This window comes from Phycodurus eques, chromosome 16 (genome assembly GCF_024500275.1).
Source record: "Phycodurus eques isolate BA_2022a chromosome 16, UOR_Pequ_1.1, whole genome shotgun sequence".
Lineage (NCBI taxonomy): Eukaryota > Metazoa > Chordata > Actinopteri > Syngnathiformes > Syngnathidae > Phycodurus > Phycodurus eques.
This window is the reverse complement of record NC_084540.1, coordinates 10050258-10072633: the sequence shown is the minus strand read 5'-3', so window position 1 is coordinate 10072633 and position 22376 is coordinate 10050258. Positions and strand designations below refer to the sequence as shown.

The following is a 22376-nucleotide window of genomic DNA, read 5'->3' as shown; positions in this document are numbered from 1 at the left end:
GTGAATGAGTGAGAGAGGACGAAAGTGCGATACCATTCTGGTCCTTTTTGAAAAGTGTTCTTATTTTTCATCATGAGCTTTTTACGGTACAGCAAGTATTCCTGAAAAATCAGATGGACACGGTCTTATTTTTGGAGTCCAAATGTCCCTAATGTGCAAGGAGAAGGTAAAACGATGGACCAATGTCCAGGCCATTTTTGACCATGTGGAGCGGACTAAGACGAAGGACACTGAGCAGTGTTCAGCATTGTGGAACTGTGTTCTAAATGCTTATGTTCTACAACCCCAATTCCAATGAAGTTGGGACGTTGTGTTAAACATAAATAAAAACTGAATACAATGATTTGCAAATCATGTTCAACCTATATTTAATTGAATACACTACAAAGACAAGATATTTAATGTTCAAACTGATCAACTTTATTGTTTTTAGCAAATAATCGTTAACTTATCATTTTATGGCTGCAACACGTTGCAAAAAAGATGGGACAGGGTCATGTTTACCACTGTGTTGCATCACCTTTTCTTTTAAAAACATTCAATAAACGTTTGGGAACTGACGACACTAATTGTTGAAGCTTTGTAGGTGGAATTCTTTCCCATTCTTGCTTGATGTCTAGCTTCAGCTGTTCAACAGGCCGGGGTCTCTCGTATTTTACGCTTCATAATGCGCCACACATTTTCAATGGGAGACAAGTCTGGACTGCAGGCAGGCCAGTCTAGTACCCGCACTCTTTTACTAAGACGCCACGCTGTTGTAACACGTGCAGAATGTGGTTTGGCATTGTCTTGCTGAAATAAGCAGGGGCGTCCATGAAAAAGACGTTGCTTGGATGGCAGCATATGTTTCTCCGAAACCTGTATGTACCTTTCAGCATTAATGGTGCCTTCACAGATGTGTAAGTTACCCATGCCATTGGCACTAACACAGCCCCATACCATCACAGATGCTGGCTTTTGAACTTTGCGTCCAAAACAGTCCGGATGGTTATTTTCCTCTTTGGCCCGGAGGACACGACGTCCACAATTTCCAAAAACAATTCCAAATGTGGACTCGTCAGACCATAGAACACTTTTCCACTTTGCATCAATCCATCTGAGATGAGCTCGGGTCCAGAGAAGCCGGCGGCGTTTCTGGGTGTTGTTGATAAATGGCTTTTGCTTTGCATAGTAGAGTTTCAAGTTGCACTTACGGATGTAGCGCCGAACTGTATTTACTGAAATTGGTTTTCTGAAGTGTTCCTGAGCCCATGTGGTGATATCCTTTCCACATTGATGTCGGTTTTTGATGCAGTGCCGCTTGAGGGATCGAAGGTCACGGTCATTCAATGTTGGTTTTTGCCTTGCCGCTTACATGCAGTGATTTCTCCAGATTCTCTGAACCTTTTGATGATATTATGGACCGCAGATGATGAAATCCCCAAATTCCTTGCAATTGTACGTTGAGGAACATTGTCCTTAAACTGTTCGACTATTTTCTCACGCACTTGTTCACAAAGAGGTGAACCTCGCCCCATCTTTGCTTGTGAATGACTGAGCAATTCAGGGAAGCTCCTTTTTTACCCAATCATGGCACCCACCTGTTCCCAATTAGCCTGTTCACCTGTGGGATGTTCCAAACAGGTGTTTGATGAGCATTCCTCAACTTTCTCAGTCTTTCTTGCCACCTGTCCCAGCTTTTTTGGAACGTGTTGCAGCCATAAAATTCTAAATTAATGATTATTTGCTAAAAACAATAAAGTTTATCAGTTTGAACATTAAATACCTTGTCTTTGTAGTGTATTCAATTAAATATAGGTTAAACATGATTTGCAAATCATTGTATTCTGTTTTTATTTATGTTTAACACAACGTCCCAACTTCATTGGACTTGGGGTTGTACATAAGAATTGTGACTGGCAGGCGTCAGTCATTCCAATAGTAACACTTTGGAAATAGGACAACATGAGTTATGAGGATGTCATGGACGGGTATGATTGGCCAGTTGGCTGCACGAGCCAATGGGGACCAAGCTTCACCAAGTAGGTTTCCACGGTAGCACAGCGGGGAGATTCATTCATTCATTGAAAAGAGGCATTGCCATTTTAAACTGTGTCAGTCGTACATGATGTTGTCTTGATCATTTTTTTATTGTTATTCTTGTACAAAAAAAAAAAAAAAAAGAAAGAAAAGAATCAAGCTAAAAGACGGCAGTAACACTATCAGAACCATGTTGTATCACTAAAGTTGTCAATATGTATATGAATTATGAATACACTTAAAATGCTTCAACTATGCTTTTCATTTTGCTGGAACATTTTATTCTACTCTGAGTAATATTCATGCTCAATTGATTGTTAATTTCTAAATATTTTTAAAGGGATTGAAGAACCTCTGAAGTTCTGTTTCTGTGCTAGTGTTGTATTTAAGCAGAAAAATGCCCGCAGGTCTTTGTGGATGTGTCTTAACTTCTCGTAGCTTTGATGATCTGCTCAGAACACAAATGAGTTGGCACTGTTTCAACAGCGCCTGTACAGGTTGCAGCTGGGTAGTGCACTCCGTTATGCCTCACTTGCATCAGGACACTAAGAATCAACGGTCAAATGCACACAACAAAGAATTCTTATGAACCAATCAATAGATTATGCCACCCCTTATAAAATTAATGCTTTCCAATGTTCTTCTTTCAGCTTATACTCATTCTCACCTTCACTCTTAGCTTTCGCTAACACTTTTCACCACACAATCTGACTTGGCAAAAACATTTCTCTTTTATACAGATAGAGCTGCCTTAACTTACAAAAGGAAACCAAAAATAGTTTCAATATAATTTGGAGAAATAAATCAATGCTATGCAATGAAAGACTTCAAACGTTTGGGACGCTGCAAATTTAGCTACTGTGAGCCGGAGTAAAATAATGGATGAGTCAGGTCTCTCCTCAGTTTCTCTCTATTTTGTTGGGTGGGTTACACTGAGAGTGTGATGCTTACTAAAATGATTGGGAAATGTATAATTCGAGGTATATATTTTGGCTGCTGATGGTCCCGTGCAGCAAGCCCGTGCACAGGCATTTTGGGTCACAATCTGAGGTTCTGAGCACTCTGGAGAAGGTTTGCGTCCAGGATATCCCTGTACTTGGCCGCATTCATCTTCTGTTCGATTGCAACCAGTCTCCCTGTCCCTTGCAGCTGAAAAACACCCCGACGGCATGATGCTGCCACCACCATGCTTCACTGTTGAGACTGTATTGGACAGGTGATGAGCAGGGACTGGTTTTCACCACACATACCGCTTAGAATTAAGGCCAAAATGTTCTATCCTGGTCTCATCAGACCAGAGAATCATATTTCTCACCATCTTGGAGTCCTTCAGGTGTTTTTTCTTAGCCATGCGGGCTTTCATGTGTCTTACACTGAGGAGAGGCTTCCGCCGGGCCACTCTGCCATAAAGCCCCGACTGGTGGAGGGTTGCAGTGATGGTTGACTTTCGAGAACTTTCTCCCATTTCCCGACTGCATCTCTGGAGCTCAGCCACAGTGATCTTTGGGTTCTTCTTTACCTCTCTCACCAAGGCGCTTCTCCCCCGATTGCTCAGTTTGGCCGGACGGCCAGCTCGAGGAAGGGTTCTGATAATCCCAAGCGTCTTCCATTTAAGGATTATGGAGGCCACTGTGCTCTTAGGAACCTTAAATGCAGCAGAATGTTTTTTGTAACCTTGGCCAGATGTGTGCCTTGCCACAATTCTGTCTCTGAGCTCTTCGGGCAGTTCCTTTGACCTCATGATTCTCATTTGCTCTGACAGTGTGAGCTGTAAGGTCTTTTCTAGACAGGGGTGTGGCTTTCCTAATCAAGTCCAATCAGTATAATAAAACACAGCTGGACTTCAATAAAGATGTCGAACCATTTTAAGGATGATCAGAAGAAATGGACCGCACCCGAGTTAAATATACGAGTGTCACAGCAAAAGGTCTAAATACTTATGGCTGTGTGATATTTCAGTTTTTCTTTTTTAATAAATCAGCAAAAATCTTAACAAATATGTTTTTTTTCTGTCAATATGGGGTGCTGTGTGTAGACTAAATGGCTGCAATATAACAGAGTGAATAATTTAAGGGGGTCTGAAAACTTTCCATACCCACTGTATTTAAAAACTTTTGTTACTGCTATTACTTAACCTATAACCTGTACAACACTACAGAAAAAATAATTGAGGGGGATGCAATACGAAACAAGTTAGATAAGGTGGTTGCACTACTGCACACACCCTCATAAATGTGGATGTGGTGCAATTGATGACAGGGTAAGGTTTAGGAAAATACAATTTTGCCATAAACATACTACCAAATGTTTTGTGGGGTGGGCTTGACAAGTTTTTAGGAGGGCTGAAGCCCCCATAAAGCTTAGCAACGCCACTGGGCTAGCGGACATCATGGCATCAGTGTTATGCGTTTGGCACTGCATCAAACTTATATGAAATAGCATTTAAGAATACAATATTTAGAAACTGGATAGAATTTTCCATTTTTGCAAAAAAAAAAAAAAAGTTATTTAAAATATTGTGAGGTTGTGAAATGCAATTGCCATCCTCTACAATGGAAGAAGAAATGTAAATGCAAGTGACCACTCTATGTTAGGTTAACATAGTAAGGGCCACTAGTTACAGATAAATTTGGTTTTCAGAGTGACTGATGCCTTAACTTCTGCTGAAAACAACATAAATCTTTGTGGTGAAATGAGTGGAGTTGTTAAATAAGTCGTCGTTGGAGGTCTCCCTTGGTGTCACCACCTCTCAGACTCAAACGCAGTCGTAATCAGGGAAAAAGATGGCGGTGCAAAGCAATGTTCATGTATTACTCTATATTTGCCACATTTTCATCATGTCAAGGTCACGCTGATGTCCCGATCAAAACAGAGGAAGGAGACCACAGGGGATAGGAGGCGGCGGCGGTGATGATGAGGAGAGGAGATGAATGGGATAGTTGCGGAGCCAAAAAGAAAACAGATGGAAAAGAGTTTGGATTAATATGGATTAAAGAAGTGGAGTGTGTGTGTGTGTGTGTGGAACATGCACACAGTTGTGTCTGACTACTGGCTTCCTCATTTAGCACTCCTCACTATATGATGAAGAGGGAGAGCAGACTGGAAGTGGAGCAGGAATGACAAACGTAGAGAAGCAGCAGAAGGTGAGTGCATTTTTCTTATTTATAATCAAAGGTTACTCAAGTTAAATTAAACCTGGTGGAGAAATTGACATTTTCTCTTCTAATTTGCTCCTAATTGATCTCCAATTACCGGATGTTTTCTCTACTTTTCTGTCAGGATTTTTTTTTTTTTGCCAGACCTTAAATTGTCTAAAAGCCTGTACCTTCTTTTTTGAAAACCTTAATAAATCATTTTAAGTAAACAGACAAAGGTTATTTTACTTGGAAACTGACAGCATGTTATTCTTCAAGAGGCATGACTGAATCGCACACCAAATTGGACTTTGCTTTTATACTCTGTGACAGTAATGTTGGAATAGAAAGGGCCTTCCACAAAAGTCAGGGGGGGGGGGCGTCAAATTGTCCAGGTGTAAGCCAACTTTTATGAGCAAATTATCATTTCACGCACATTCAACTACGCCTCTCCGTCGTGGCCAAGAACTACCGTAAATAACTAAACTGTCAAAACTGACAGTAACGCGTAAATATCCCGATTTAAATGACCAGTGGTGACACGAAAAAAAAAACGTTCTTGCCTGCAAGATTATCCTCATTAGGGGTCGCGGGCGTGCTGGAGCTTATCCCAGCTATCTTCGGGCGAGTACAGGGTACACCTGGTCGCCAGCCAATCGCAGGGCACATACACAACCGCAATTCCAATTGAGTTGGGACGTTGTTTTAAACATAAATAAAAACAGAATACAATGATTTGCAAATCATGTTCAACCTATATCTAATTGAATACACTACAAAGACAAGATACTTAATGTTGAAACTGATAAACTTTGTTTTTAGAAAATAATCATTAACTTAGAATTTTATGGCTGCAACACGTTCCAAAAAAGCTGGGACAGGTGGCAAGAAAGACTGAGAAAGTTAAGGAATGCTCATCAAACACCTGTTTGGAACATCCCACAGGTGAACAGGCTAATTGGGAACAGGTGAGTGCCATGATTGAAAAGGAGCTTCCCTCAATTGCTCAGTCATTCACAAGCAAAGATGGGGTGAGGTTCACCTCTTTGTGAACAAGTGCGTGAGAAAATAGTCGAACAGTATAAGGACAATGTTACTCAACGTTCAATTGCACGGAATTTAAGGATTTCATCATCTACGGTCCATATCATCATCAAAAGGTTCAGAGAATCTGGAGAAATCACTGCATGTAAGCGGCAAGGCCGAAAACCAACATTGAACGCCCGTGACCTTCGATCCCTCAGGCGGCACTGCATAAAAAAAACATCAATGTGTAAAGGATATCACCACATGGGCTCAGGAACACTTCAGAAAACCAATGTCCGTAACTACAGTTTGGCGCTACATCCGTAAGTGCAACTTAAAACTCTACTATGCAAAGCAAAAGTCATTTATCAACAACACCCAGAAACGGCGCCGGCTTCTCTGGACCCGAGCTCATCTCAGATGGACTGATGCAAAGTAGAAAAGTGTTCTGTGGTCCGACGAGTCCCCATTTCAAATTGTTTTTGGAAATTGTGGACGTCGTGTCCTCCGGGCCAAAGAGGAAAAGAACCATCCGTACTGTTATGGACGCAAAGTTCAAAAGCCAGCATCTGTGATGGTATGGGGATGTGTTCGTGCCAATGGCATGGGTAACTTACACATTTGTGAAGGCACCATTAATGCTGAAAGGTACATACAGGTTTCGGAGAAACATATGCTGCCATCCAAGCAATGTCTTTTTCATGGACGCCCCTGCTTATTTCAGCAAGACAATGCCAAACCAGATTCCACACGTATTACAACAGCGTGGCTTCGTAGTAAAAGAGTGCGGCTACTAGACTGGCCTGCCTGCAGTCCAGACCTGTCTCCCATTGAAAATGTGTGGCGCATTATGAAGCGTAAAATACGACAACGGAGACCCCGGACTGTTGAACAGCTGAAGCTGTACATCAAGCAAGAATGGGAAAGAATTCCACCTACAAAGCTTCAACAATTAGTGTCCTCAGTTCCCAAACGTTTATTGAATGTTTTTTTTAAGAAGGTGATGTTACATAGTGCTAAACATGAGCCTGTCAAAGCTTTTTTGGAACGTGTTGCAGGCCATAAAATTCAAAGTTAACGATTATTTGCTAAAAACAATAAAGTTTATCAGTTTGAACATTAAATATCTTGTCTTTGTAGTGAATTCAATTAAATATAGGTTAACCATGATTTGAAAAAATCATTGTGTTCTGTTTTTATTTATGTTGAACACAAGGTCCCAACTTCATTGGAATTGGGGGTTGTAAACAAACAACCATTTGCGCACTCATTCACACCTACGGGCAATTTAGAGTCTTCAATCAACCTACCACGCATGTTTTGGGGATGTGGGAGGAAACTGGAGTACCCCACGCAGGCACGGGGAGAACATCAACGGTCCTCAGAACTGTGAGGCAAATGTGCTAACCAGTCAGCGACCGTGCCGCCTGTAAACAGTAATAATAATAATAATAATAATAGTAATAATATCTTGCATTACACTTACGTAGCGCTTTTCTAGGAACTCAAAAGATCCTTTACAATTGCATAAATTATTCATTCACTCCTCAGTCACACCTGAGGAGTGAATGAGGGGGTCTGCCTGAAGTGTGGCTGCCATTCTGCGCCTACCACTGTGCAGTATTGTATGTTTAAGAGTTTAAAAGGTGTTTGAGAGTATTGAAAGTGTTTATAACCATATTGTAGAGGTTAATAGGCATGTGGTGAAAATTAGTAAGAGTCTGGGGAGGTTCATTCAGCTTTAAAATATGGATACATAAATCTGGGGGGGGAATGTGGTCGCTACTTCATTGATGACTATTTTTGAAACAACCACATAGCTTTAGATAGGTGGTTGGAGCAACACATTTAGCAAGATGATATAACAACATTCACAGGCATGTATTCTTTATCCTCTGCGAAGAACGGTCAATTTTACTGTGGCTTACTGAGGACTGAGGGCTCAATGTCAGTATATAATTGCAGGTGGCCAAGGCACGCACACCAGAAACAGCAACACAATATCCATTGAATTGGAGCAAAAACTTTAATTCTTTACATTCTAATTAATCACGTCATGACTGTATGTTTTTACAAAGTATAATATTTAATATAATATATATGTTTTCTTAACACATTACAAACTTTTTGTTGTTTTTCCTTGGGAGGCTGGAACGGAATGATACTATTTGCATTCGTTTCAATGGGGAAAGCTGATTCTCAAACGAAAAGATTGCTGGGCCCCCATTTGAAATCTGAAAATGCCTTAAATCACAAATTTGATCAACACATGATGCTAGGACCAATAATTCCCCTATCCTGTACAGTAGGATATTTTTCCATAACCAGAATATAAAGCTGTATGTGTACAGGGGGACAAAAAGTACAAATTGATAGTCAGTCCATGTCATGCTTTCTGAAGACGTTTCTTTCCCCCATAGAGGACAATATTTCAAAACTTCATTTTCGTTTTTCTTGCCAAAGATGTCTCTCTGCATCCCTTCACCAATGTCTCCTACACACAGGCATGATGGCGTTGCTACAGCAAATGCGCTCCCCTCCGCTCTCCTTCATCCAGACTGTTCTGTCTCTCTGCCTGGCTGCCATGGCGCTCATGTCCTCCTACTGGTGTGTGGGTAAACAGAAGCTCCCCAAGCCTCTGTGTTCACCCATCAAGCATAGCAAATGTATCCCAGTTCCCGGCGTGTCCAACTCCTCCCGCATCCAGTTCTCCTGGGAGACGGGAGACGACCGCTTCGTCTTCCCCGTGTTCCACACGGGTCTGTTTATCACTTGTGAGGAGAACATCTACACAGATGAATGGGGTGAGGGTTCAAAACACAACACATGATTCAAGCAGTGCAAGGATGCTGTGAAATGTTGGGAAAATGTAAATTAGTCAAATAACAGATGACAAAGACACAACATTAGTTGGTACTCTTATGAAACTGAACGATAACCAGTGCCAGAGCTGTTTATAATTCTGCCAATACAAAGATAATGATGTTTGGATTGAAACTGTCAGAGAGATATTCGTTTTATAATGTACAGTATTTATTTTTATGATTGTAGTTTGCAGTCATAAACTACAGTGTATCATCCTGAGAGCCGTTCCTAATATTTTGCTCCTATTAGCTCAATACCAGTGGTGAGCAGACAGGGCCAGCGAGGCTTAAACTGACACCACACGCTGACCTACATTTATTTACAACCTAAATTCCAATATTTGATACATGACTGCCAACAGTTTATTCTCCTAATTTCATAGCATTTTTTTTTTGTCCAATCAGAATTCAGTCTCTATGTGCAGCCATGTTAATCTCATCTGCCCAGGGCCTTCAGAATCAGTAGTGTTGGCTGACGTAAAATTAAACTAGATTCACAATGGAACTGTTACTTTAACAAATCCAATTTCAAATTCACTTGCTGGTCCATAATAATATCAAAATTGTTCCGTCATCTGATTGGTTGGTCAGAGCAAAACTTGTCAGTTATGATCGACACACATGAATCCATTTAATAATCAGCATTTAGATGGAATGTTTTAATTAATTTATTTATTTATATTTTTTTGTCATGTAGATAGATAAATTATAGTTATTACGTTTTTGTATAGCATTGATGGTTTCTGTAATTATGACATGATAGTATTAAGAGGTGGATTAAGTTTAGTAAATCCCCACTGAAGGCCCAGGTACCAAATGCAGGGCACGCCATTGTTGGATCCAATATAAAGACAGTTCAGAAATCCAATGCAGTCCTACAGCCACATTAATAAATGTATTGTTCATATTGGGGAAGAAAAACGAGCATCATTATCCTTGAAAAGGCAGAATTTTCGACATAACTCATTTGGTTGTATCTCATTAGATTTTGCAGATTTCGGTCAGGCGCTTTGAAAGGCAAGGAATTGAATAAACGAGAGCTCCTTACATTAATGCACAAAAATGGTTATAGTTAGCAATCAGTGCCACAGTCGTGGGGTTTTCACTGGTATTAACATGGGTGTAGCACAGCATTATTCTCAAGGTGAGATGAGGATCCACAAAAAAACAGGAAGCGAAGACAGCAAATTGGGTCGTAGAGGGAGAGGAAATCCAAGGTGATAATAGGGACTGAGCTCCCGGCCTGTGTTCGTTGGAATTTGTGTGTGCGTGTGTGTGTACATGTAGTGCGTGTGTGCGTGCGTGTGCTCAGCCCTAAAGGGGATTATTTTAAGTGTGTCTTCTGCTTGTGGAGATTTAGTCTTCAGCAGAATGCCTCAATCATGGATCAGAAATCCGGAGAGCAAAAGGTCAATAGGATACAACAAACACCGGCTGCGGTCTGAGTATCAGCTGATTTGTTGTTGTTGTTTTTTTTCTTAATCTTTGAATGATACTGACGTAAGTGGTCATTTATACCCCTCTCCAAAATTATTGGAATAGAGAGGCAAATTCCTTTGTTCTTGCTGTAGAATGACTACATTTGGGTTTGACATCACAAGATGAATATGACACAAGAGATCAACATTTCATCTTATTTCCATGTAAAGAATTTACATCTACAGTACATCTGTTACACAACTTAGAAGATAACTCATAGCTTATAGCTTTTGTAATGGGGGGGGAGGGGGAACTATATAAGAACATTTGAGTGACAGCTGTGTTTTGTTGCCAAGGTGTGTCGTATGACACTGATTATTCAAACAATAAATAGCACTGAATGTCTGTTCAGTTTCAGATTTGGGTTTTGCCTGTGAAGACTTCATGTATACGAAGTTGATCAGGGAAAATAAGTGGAAGGTTGTAGACTGGCCAAGTGAATCTTTGGATTTAAAACCCTATCGAGCATGCATTTTACTTGCTAAAGAGGGGACAAAGGGGGATTCCCCCCCCCCCTCACCTAAAAAAAAAAAACATCTTACGAAATCACAAAAGAAGAATGCAAATGTTTGGTGAAGGATATGCAGCTAAATGTTACAGTCAGTATTTTCATTTGCAATACCCTGACCTGAAAATGTGGTGTTTTATTACAAATAATCTTCTTTGTCTTCTTCTTCAAGTTGTTGTATGCGATCCAAATGTACATACCTGAAAATAAAAGCTGAAATGTGGATGTTAGATAAATCTCTATAATATACAATAGTGAGATTCAATATAAGATCCCTCTCAAAAGTCTGCCTTTACATCAGTAATTATGCTCATCACTTGTATCTGTGATTGTACAGTAATCCCCCACCTATTAATTGTTCGCTATTTGTGAATTTCCTATTCGCAGTTTTTTGGGTGGAACCTATTCTTTGTCAGTCGCTAAAATCTCCACCACCTCGTCATATTTTTTTGTGCTCTTTCTCCAATGTGCTAAGGCAAAATGGCCCAATGAAAGATGGAAAACTGTTCACGTCCAAGATTGCCTGTTCACTAAAGTAAAAGACAGACCTGTTTGTTGTGTGCAGAGCAACGTGGCTGTAACCAAGAACATAACATAATTGAATTGGTTTTTTTTTTTAATGCCCTTTATCAACTCCTAGGTAAGGACTGTTAATAGTTTGAAGTTTGGATTTTTATTAAAGGGTATTCTTATTTTTTGGGGGTTGTTTTGTTGTTGGCCTTTGAAAAAAGATGTACATAAAAAAGAAAGCTAGTTGGAGATAGATAAATAGAAGATAGAGAGACAGACAGAATTCACTGTTATCTATTTAAATACAAAACAACAAACAAATACCACTGATGTCTTTTATCGCAAATTAGATTTCTCGTGTTTATAATATTAAAGTTTGTTTATTCCAGATTCAGTGTTTAAGCAAAATTTAAGTTTGTTGTCAATGATAAACTTTAACGCTTCATTTCTGCAGACAAGGGAAACATGCACATCGCAGTGATTTTTCATTAAATATTCAGTTTGGCCCGCGACGTCCCACTTTTTTTATTTTGGCCGACCGTGAATTTGATTTTGACACCCCTGCTCTAAGGCATACCTCCACAAGTGTATTTTGCACATACTGTATTTGGCTTTTTGCGATACAATAATCCCCTGCGACAGAGTCCTACCGCCGACAGCGAGAAAAAAAACAATTGTCGTCGCCCCTAAATCTTTTTAGAATTGCCTATATAATACTTTAAACGACAAATATACCACAAAATATGATCCCCCCCAAACAGTTTCATATCATTTCGAACTGCACGTGTAGACGCACGTGCGGCAAAGACTCACCATAACAACCGAGGCTAAATTTATCCATCCATTCATTTTCAACACCGCTTATCCTGGTTAGGGTCGCGGGGCGCTGGAGCCTATCCCAGCTGACCTCGGGCGAAAGGCGGACTACACCCTGAACTGGTCGCCAGTCAGTCGCAGGGCACATATAGACACTGACAACCATTCGCACTCACATTCATACCGTCACTGACTGGGAACTGAACCCACGCTGTCAGGTGAGTGTACCATTACGCCATCAGTGATATGCTAAATTTAGCTCCTCCCCAACATATACAGTATACAGGCTGGTCTGTTCCCATATCACTTCAACATACTTTCTTGAGACCAATTCCCACTTAGACAGGGCTTTGGCACCATCATGTGGGATCTTTCGACGCTCATTGAGCTGAAGTCCCATGTGAAATCATGGATGACTTCAGAAGTGTATTTTTGTAAGCATAATTTGGTCAACTTCAAAATTGTATGACTTCCACTCAACTATAACATTTCCAAAATTTCGGTTCCAGAGGAGAAGTGTCGAGGGTTCCACACTTTGACTCCAGGATCTGAAAAAGGTGAATTGCTTTGTTTCCTCTGCTCACATTGTGAACCGCTTGTAAATTCTTTATGAAGCTTCGTCATTCTCTCATTATGTCTCTGGCCTCTCAGCAATGATGTGGTTGTCGCTGTCCTTGGAGCTCATGTACGTGGGTCTGCTGTTCATCAGCTGCATACTGCTGTCTGTGCAGTTGTGCATCAGGGCCTGGTTCCCCTCCACGCAGCGTTGGGGCCAGCTGCTCAACGCGTTTGCTGCGGTCTTCACAGTCCTGGGAGGTGCAGAACTGGTTTTACGGACAATATGACATACAGTACCAATGCCTGTGATATTCAGTTGTATTTCATTTGGGTTGTCTCTGTTTGGGCCTCCCCAGGTCTGCTTGGAATGGTGGGTCACATGATGTTCATGCAGGTGTTTCAGACGACAGTGTCCATTGGCCCAGAGGACTTCAAGCCCCACAGTTACGGCTATTCTTGGGCCTTTTAGTGAGTCCATTACACACATAAACTCACACTGGATGGCCAGACCTTTAAACCGGTTACACACCTACTGATTTTTAACCTTTTGACTTTTCAAAATGTGAGCGGCTCTATACATGATGAGGGGCAAATCACTCAACACCCCCACACCTCATGACAATCACTCAATCTTTCAGAGACATCTAAAGAGTGGAGTGCTCATATTAAGCCTGTTCATTGTAGTATGTGTACACCTTGCACCGTACACCGCACACTTAAGTTTATGATGAATCGCTCTTCCAGGCTCGGGTGTACTCAGTTGTAAGATTTTCTTCTTCCAAGCAGTGCAGGTCTGTTGTGTACCGTATACTTTTCAAATGTTGTGAAAGGTACTATATCAATTATCATACCACTTTTTGGCAACGTTCCCCTGGAGTGTCAATCATAATGGAAAGGTACGTAAAGTATTCTGAAAACAAGCTTCATTGGCAGAAAGCATTTGTTTTCCCAACCCATTCCTGTGTCGAGAGGAATCAAGACTGCCAAGTTTGTAGCCCCACCCCAACTACCATTACACTACTGTAGGTATTCGAACAGAAGGTTGCCAAACAGTGTACAGTACAAATTAGTTATTGCCAAAACAGAACATAGATCAGTTTTATTTGTTTTGTATTTTCATTCAAATTCTGTGTGTTGTTGTCATAGACTCAACGTAATTAGAATCACAGCAATCATGAGTGCCCATTCATATGTACTACCGATTCATAATTGCTCTCAGATCAGGTGAAAAATATTTGTTTTGCATGATGCCCTTTATCTCAAATGAGAATGCTGGATGTTTGTAGTGCTGTAGTTAGCATATTCCTTTTGTGTGTTTCCTTCAGTATGGCCTGGTTTGCCTTCACTATCTGCATGTCAGCCGGCGTCTCCACCCTGAACAACTACACAAAGAAAGTCCTGATGGTGGGAGCCCGACTTAACTCCAGCCTCAACCCCTTCAACTTTGTAGGGCTTTTGCCCCCAGCTCCTTACTTCATTGCACCAAACGCTGGCATGGTCCACGCTTATCCCCAGTCCCACGCGCAAATCTCCCATTTGTCCCCTTACTACGAGCAGTCATCAACCAAGTTACCACCGCCCGGTAAGCCTTCCCACTCCATTCCTCTATCCCACTCGATGTCCTTCCCTACTCCATCCTCCCGCCCTCCGTCCGTGTCCTCTTTGCACCGTTTGTCCCTCCCATCTCCTTCTCATTCAACCAGCTCGCCTGTTGTTGTCCACGGGCTCCTGACAGGTCACAAGGAGAACATGGTCCCTCTTTACACGCCACAGGAGTACTACAGCCCTCTTTGAACTCTTATGGCACGATAGTAGAGTATAGGTTTCTCCTCGGTGCAGTTCATTTGGTCAGGGGTGAGCACAGTAACAGAACTCAGGTGCAGACCAAATAAATCAGCAGCCTGGTTACGGTTCAAAACAAAAGTGCAGTTGTGTTTTTAAAGCGATCCAATCCTGTATCTTGTTAGACTATCCATACATCAATTTTCTTTACCGCTTATCTTGTTGAGGCTCACGGGGAGCTGGAGCCTATCGCAGCTGATTTCAGGCAAAAGGTAGGCTACACCCTGCAATGGTCACGAGTCAATCACAGGTGATATACAGAGACAGACAACCATTTAAACTACCACTCACACCATCGCTGAGTTGAAAACTGAACTCATGGTGCCTGTACCCAAGTCAGATGATTGGGACCAGAGAAAGCACATAGCTGTGAAAGCATTTAATATCCACTTGGGTGCAATGGAAGTACTGTTGATGACAGGATGCAGCTGCCCAAAAGAGTTGACTCAAGAAAAGTTGGTATCATAATGGAAATGTGGTGTAAGATTATTCGCTATTACAACCCCAATTCCAATGAAGTTTGGACGTCGTGTTAAACATAAATAAAAACAGAATACAATGATTTGCAAATCATGCTCACCCTATATTTAATTGAATACACTACAAAGACAAGATATTTAGTGTTCATTTAATGTTCATTTGCATAGTATAGTTTCAAGTTGCACTTACGGCTGTAGCGCCCAACTGTATACACCGACATTGGTTTTCTGAAGTGTTCCTGAGCCCACGTGGTGATATCCTTTACACATTGATGTGGGTTTTTGATGCAGTGCCGCCTGAGGGATCGAAGGTCACGGGCATTCAATGTTGGTTTTCGGCCTTGCCGCTTACTTTTTCTCCAGATCCTCTGAACCTTTTGATGATATTATGGACCGTCGATGATGAAATCCCTAAATTCCTTGCAATTGTACGTTGAGGAACATTGTCCTTAAACTGTTCGACTATTTTCTCACGCACTTGTTCACAAAGAGGTGAACCTCGCCCCATCTTTGCTTGTGAATGACTGAGCAATTCAGGGAAGCTCCTTTTATACCCAATCATGCCACCCACCTGTTCCCAATTAGCCTGTTCACCTGTGGGATGTTCCAAACAGGTGTTTGATGAGCATTCCTTAACTTTCTCAGTCTTTCTTGCCACCTGTTCCAGCTTTTGTGGAACGTGTTGCAGCCATAAAATTCTATGTTAATGATTATTTGCTCAAAACAATAAAGTTCATCAGTTTGAACATTAAATATCTTGTCTTTGTAGTGTATTCAATTAAATATAGGTTGAACATGATTTGCAAATCGTTGTATTCCGTTTTTATGTTTAACACAACGTCCCAACTTCATTGGAATTGGGGTTGTAGAAGAAACCCATCAAATTGCAATTATTGGTTGGAAATCCTTTTTTTTTTATTATAGTAAAAATCATTGTCATCCATGATGAGAAACAACAAAATAAAACAACATTAGATACACAAAGAATAAAAGGAAACATATTTACATATAGTATGTAAAGGCAGTTTTGTGTGTCAATTCCTAAGTCAGCAATGACATTTAAAAGGCAGTGAAGGTCTACATTTTAAGATCGTTTGTTCATTTGTTGTTTTTACCATAGCAAAGTGTTAACATTTTCTTGAAGCACTAAATGGAAAAAGATAATTTAGAAGGGATTTAAAATGATGGAGGTTTTTGTCTTTAGAATTCGTACTTTTATACTCTTTCTAATATTAAATAATTCCAAATCAAACACAACCTTGACACATAAATATTGCTTGAGCTATATTGACATTGCATTGTCCTGTCATTGAATAACCCTCAAATCTACAACATGTCATTTTGGGCTGATGTCTTCATGTTGGGGCAGCACCAGAATTAGTTTTCGTAACACTTATCATGAAACAAGACCATAGAAAATATATGAATTTAAGTTGATAAACTTACAATAAAATAATGGGGAAAAAAAACTTGAAAAATAATAGTCACCCCTTTTTATTTATCTACTTATATCCATATTTAAATGTACGTACAAGGAAGACCACAGATTGGACTTGTCAAAGCCTGTTTTGTTGCTGGAAATGGATCTTAATTTCTTTTAGCATCGTACGCATACTTAGACCAAACTATCTGGAAATAATATTACACTCCAACACCACTTAAATCGGTTGTGCCTATGTTTTACTGCCATCGTGGAATGTTACAATTTGCTATTGCTCAGTAACTAAAGATCAGGTTTTTGCCAAAAGACTCGATCCAGTCTAACGTTTTTGGGTTGATGGTGTTAACTTTACTATTATTCTCATGCAGTCTTCTTGCGTAGCACAAAGTAAGTGACGGCAGAGATGAATGTGAGCGCGAAGGAGATCCATGCAAGGATGTAGCAGTGACCGTATGAACCTAAACTCTCATCAAGATGGAAGCGGTCTGTGTAGATGGAAGCTGCAATCATTATGCTGAGACCTGAGGTGATGGAGAAGCGATTCAGTTGTTATAGAAAGAATACACTTGCAAGACAAACACAGAACGGACTCAAACTTACAGGCGAGCGCTTGGAAAATGCCAGAGATGGTGAACCTTTGTCCTTTGCTCAAAGTGAAGAGCTGAGCTACAAACACAACGATTCCCAGGATGGAGAATATACAAGCGAGCACTGAGCTGGCCTGCACTGCCTGGAGGTAGTCTGCAGGGGGAGTCAGAAAGAGCAATACAGTACTTTGGAAATGCTCAACATATTGGTTGGGTATGACAGGGTTACATAACCCTACACTACTCCAATCATTAGGGTACTAAACATCAGCATACGTCGAAGGAATGTCACCAACGGCGGCTTAAATTGCCACATGGGATCCACAATCGTGTGGAATCAATGTTCACGGATGATGTAAGAATACATATGTGCAGCACTTGGCTTGAATATTACTGATGTCGGTCAAATGACAAGCGCGTGTCAAATGTTTGACCCTGTTCAAGGTTAAATTCATTTGGGAAAAAAAATGCAACGTCAATGCGGTACAGAAATCAAATGAGGTAGAAGACGCTGCTGTTGCTTTGAACAATTGACTCGCACGCTGATTGGTTGAGCCACGACTCCGTTAATGCTGAAGGTGGAAGAAAATTGGGGACTAGCATGTGTAGCACACAAACAGGGTCTCCCTCTGACTGATAGTGATATAAGTGTGTCTTACCCTGTGGGTAGTGTGAGCCTGTTGGAAGATCAGTGTAGTTCCACTTTGCATTCATATATACCCACCGGGCCCACACATCAGTAGATATGGTTTCAGTCACCCACCAAGCCTGAGGAAAAATGGAAAAAGACAATTTGATCATTTGTCTCGTACAAACGTTACCTTGGTATCTTGTGTAACAAGTTTGATTCATTCCGTGACCAAACACTAGAACTCTATATCAAATCAATATTTTCCATTGAAACAAATTAAAATGCCATTAATCTGTTCCAGCTCCTCCAAAACACCCCAAAAATTCATGCTGTTTTTATTTTAATAAAGAAAAATAGCACTGTATTGCATAACAATCTAATAAAAGACATAAAGTAAAGAAGTGAAGTGGTTTTATAAAGTGTAGTTACTGCACGTTGGGACAACAACTCTATGTGTGCCTTTGAGGGGCATGGCCTAGTGAGTGACGTCGAAACTCGGCCTGGTTAGTCCTAAGCATCTGGGTGTGGGTTTGAGCCACTGTCGCTTTTTGCTGATGTTCTCATTTTGGATTTGTGAGTTTGCCTTTTTTTTAGTCCCGTTCAACAAATGACTGAAAGTGCATCAGCGCCTGCGGCTCCCCTTTGCGTGCGTAGAGTGGAAAACGTGTTGAAGTTCAGTGTTCAGTCGAAAACTTTGCTCGGGACCGTATGAAGAATGGTTTACTCCTCGTGTTCTGACATGTTTGGAATCAAAAATCAGAGCGCGGAATGCGTCGGTCAGTGTGGCATTCCACGAGTTTCACTTCGGTATGCGGCGCTCACTACAACGCAGGCAACCATGTCACATATTTGTGCGTGAATGACGAGTACGTGCAGGCACACCGTCTCCCTCGAGTGTCGCCTGCAATTCAGAAGCAATAACAGAGTGTGACAGCTACGTACGTGCTTCATCCATCTGTCACCGTGAAATGTCAAATATGGCCCCTCCCCCCGAGCGGCCCCAAAAGAGTAAGTCATTGGGCTACGGCCTGAGTGGAAATGAAGACTTTGCGTGATGAGAGGGTTGCCAGTCACTCGTCAGGGCGTCTCTTTGCTGTCACCAAAACATACCACTGCAGAGATGCGCCTCAGTCATTTTGAACTCTGCTGCGGTCTGGCATGCATTTAAGCCTTCGGGCGAGGAGGACGCTGTACGTTCATGTGAGTGCGCGCGCGCACAGGTACGTATGACCTCAAACGCTTACATTGTCGATGGTAGCCACCAGGAGTAGGATGATGCCTATGATGTGCAGGGCAAAGATGGCGGCGAGGAGAATCAGCATGATGGCGGTGCTGTGTGAGATGAGGACAGCAAAGTTGTTGTGCGGCTTTTTGAATGCACTTCAGCATAATTTTCTCATTAATTTGTAACCAAACAAGAAGACAGTAAAAGTTAAATATGGCTGCTAGGTTTCTGAAGATGAGCCAGTAATGTCAGCTCCAAGACACACACATACACACCCATCTTCATAAATACACATGAGCAGAGCAAAGCCAGTTCCTGGCTCACACTCATCCGTTTGGTTTTCTAACTTCTAATTACTTTGAGTTATAGCCAAAGCACAATTATTTGTGAGGACGAACTACAACAAACCAAATCTTGACGATGCTTGAGGAAACTTTGAGTGTTCGAAGGAGCAAAGCTAATGGCGGGAAGATGAGTTCGGACTTGCCTGCTGACGCCTGCAAGAAACCGGCCACTCCTTAAAATAACTGTAAAGAATATTCCCCCACGTGACTGGGCCTAAATTTATCCCTCCTCGATTTTGAATTTCTGCACATAAATCCTCACTCCCATAGCAAAAAAAAAAAAACATACGTTCGAGATGTATTGTAATTTCCATCAATGTAAAGAGGTGGCCCCTCCCTGAGTGAGTACTTTAATGACATATTTAATCAGGTTTTTTTGGGGATATATATATATATATTTTTTTTTATTTATTTTTTTTTTAGATTTTATTGGTATTTTTTACAGTGGTCAGACTGGGTGTGAAGTATGGAAGAGGCGCATCTGGAATGCGCTGCTTCTCTCCACAGTAAAAAGGAGCGGTCAAGGGTTGGGCCAAATCCCTCTGTCTCACGCACGCACGCACGCACACAGCCAAGATTGCAAACGTGAACGCCGACACACGTGTTCACGCCCGACACATCTACATAAATGTTTTCCCACCTTGTATCGGCCTTGCACTGCTACAGAAAAGTGAGAGATTGAGTTCCCAAATATTTGTGTTGTATAAGCTGTGCCTGAGGCGAGAGGAGCACAAATACAGACGTCTTTTTCTGTCCGTTTTAATAAGTTACTGGAAAAATATGTCAAAGAAGGAATGCCAAGAAGTTGGACACTTGAAATGGAAAAACATGCACCCACCCTTACACACACTTAATTTTCCTCTACACTTTTAACAACATTAATCCAAACATTTCAAAGCTCTACAGAAGTAGAACACGTTTATGAAGCATCTTAAATGACATTTTTAAAGACACTATTGATAAAGAACTACTGGGTACACGCAGTCACCCTTTAAACTACTCAATACAATAAACAACAATTCATCAAACTTAATCATTGTTGTCTAGCGATAGTAAATAGGAATCTTCAACTTACTGTTTGATGGCCGTCTGTCTCCAGCACTAATTTGGGACTCAGTCCGGCAAAGTACAAACATGAGAGACTACCCGTCCGCCTACTTTTGCCCCACCTTCTTTTTCAAGTCCACACCCCTCTCGTCTCCTCTGACGCAAAAAAGTAACACTCTGTTTCGTTGTCTTCGACCCGCCCCAAGTTTGTACTCGCCCGCCTCGCACCCCCGCCGTTCCCCGGTGCTGCCGGCCCAGCCCCTCTTCTTTCTGTCCGCACACACAAACACACACAGCTTTCACGCAACATACTTTCCTCATTTGGTGTCCCCTGACTTTGTCACTCAGCTGATGGCGATCTTGTTGTGGGAGGGCAGCAGATGACTCACTGAGGTTTGGTGGGGGAACTCCCAAACAGTGGACATTGATGAATGTACACAGGTTACCATGGTGACAGACCGGCCAAATCATAATCACACTCTTTACAGACAAAAGTATTGGACATTACGCCTACAGGAAGAGCGCATAAATTGAACAGAATGTCTCTGATTTTACATCTTTAACAGCTTCTACTGGAGAATAGTGGGGTGTGTTTGGGATTTTCTTTGCCCAATAATCCAGAAGGCCACAGGCCACTGAAAACTATCGCAAATTTTTATATTTATATATATTTTTTTATTCATTTCGTGTATATAATTGCAGTATATATCAACACAAGCGAACAGAAACATAAGGTTCCAGTGGCATTTCTTCCGGATCAACACCCTTCTTATCCTGCTTTTGTTTCAGAGGAAGGAGTTTCAGGAAGAAAGAATGTTGTTGGTTGCAATCGAGAAAGAGGTGGGGGCAAATGAGTGCAAGTCGCAGCTTGAGTGAGAAAGAAGGAGAGAAAAAAGGGGTGGGAAAGAGAGGGGTGGAGTGAAGATATAGACTACAGGCAAAAGGTAATGAGGAGGAGGATTAATTAATTAATATTCCACATTGCTCATTTACAGCTTGTGGTAATATGGTTAAAATGTTTCCAGTGAGTCAACGTCATCTGCCCCTCAACCACGTGTAGCGGCCCCACATTCTTTTGGTAAAACGGAAAATTTAACGGCCAAAGTCTCTCAAATCATATCTTGTTGCTGAATATACAGCGAGCGCATCATTGCACGTTTCTTTGTCACTGAGCTCTTTGCTTTCCTACCGTGGTCAATTTCAAGAGGTAAAGCATGAAAAATCCTCACAGCAGAACATGCCAACCATGTATGATGACACCACTTCCATAAGTTAGTTTAGCCAGATATAAATTTGGTTATATACAACCCCAATTCCAATGAAGTTGGGACGTTGTGTTATTAAACATAAATAAAAACTGAATACATTGATTTGCGAATCATGTTCAACCTATATTTAATTGAATACACGACAAAGATAAGATATTTAATGTTCAAACTGATAAACTTTGTTTTTAGCAAATAATCATAAACTTAGAATTTTATGGCTGCAACACGTTCCAGAAAAGCTGGGACAGGGTCGTGTTTACCTGTGTTACATCACCTTTTCTTTTAACAACATTCAATAAACGTTTGGGAACTGAGGACACTAATTGTTGAAGCTTTGAAGGTGGAATTCTTTCCCATTCTTGCTTGATGCACAGCTTCAGCTGTTCAACAGTCCGGGGTCTCTGTTGTCGTATTTTAAGCTTCAAATGCGCCACACATTTTCAATGGGAGACAGGTCTGGACTGCAGGCAGGCCAGTCTGGTACCCGCACTCTTTTACTACGAAGCCACGCTGTTGTAACATGTGCAGAATGTGGTTTGGCATCGTCTTGCTGAAATAAGCAGGGGTGTCCATGAAAAAGACGTTGCTTGGATGGCAC

General features: G+C 41.3%; 2 protein-coding genes across 2 annotated transcripts; one reads left to right on the top strand and one right to left on the bottom strand.

Moving 5' to 3' along the window:
* The first annotated feature begins 5095 nt into the window (after positions 1–5095).
* LOC133415285 (germ cell-specific gene 1-like protein) lies at positions 5096–15463 on the top strand. The gene is made up of 6 exons (XM_061701230.1): positions 5096–5162; positions 8684–8983; positions 12866–12913; positions 13008–13172; positions 13271–13382; positions 14240–15463. Exons 2-6 carry the CDS (start codon positions 8686–8688, stop codon positions 14706–14708), a joined length of 1092 nt encoding a protein of 363 aa, XP_061557214.1. The 5' UTR covers positions 5096–5162; positions 8684–8685; the 3' UTR covers positions 14709–15463.
* A 662-nt stretch (positions 15464–16125) lies between these two features.
* LOC133415286 (epithelial membrane protein 2-like) lies at positions 16126–20648 on the bottom strand. Its single transcript, XM_061701231.1, has 5 exons — positions 20539–20648; positions 19139–19226; positions 17923–18031; positions 17277–17417; positions 16126–17197 (listed from the first exon to the last, which is right to left on the bottom strand). The coding sequence occupies exons 2-5, from the start codon at positions 19214–19216 to the stop codon at positions 17037–17039; spliced, it is 489 nt and encodes a 162-aa protein (XP_061557215.1). The 5' UTR covers positions 19217–19226; positions 20539–20648; the 3' UTR covers positions 16126–17036.
* Between the last annotated feature and the right edge of the window lie 1728 nt (positions 20649–22376).

Excerpts from the sequence above, each read along its gene's own strand:
- LOC133415286 (XM_061701231.1), bottom strand. The coding sequence starts at position 19,216 with ATGCTGATTCTCCTCGCCGCCATCTTTGCCCTGCACATCATAGGCATC. Across the intron at positions 18,032-19,138 it reads TGGTGGCTACCATCGACAAT|GCTTGGTGGGTGACTGAAAC; the intron begins GTAAGCGTTTGA and ends ATTTTTCCTCAG. Across the intron at positions 17,198-17,276 it reads CATTTTCCAAGCGCTCGCCT|GTCTCAGCATAATGATTGCA; the intron begins GTAAGTTTGAGT and ends CCATCACCTCAG.
- LOC133415285 (XM_061701230.1), top strand. The coding sequence starts at position 8,686 with ATGATGGCGTTGCTACAGCAAATGCGCTCCCCTCCGCTCTCCTTCATC. Across the intron at positions 13,173-13,270 it reads GGTCTTCACAGTCCTGGGAG|GTCTGCTTGGAATGGTGGGT; the intron begins GTGCAGAACTGG and ends GGGCCTCCCCAG. Across the intron at positions 13,383-14,239 it reads GGCTATTCTTGGGCCTTTTA|TATGGCCTGGTTTGCCTTCA; the intron begins GTGAGTCCATTA and ends TGTTTCCTTCAG.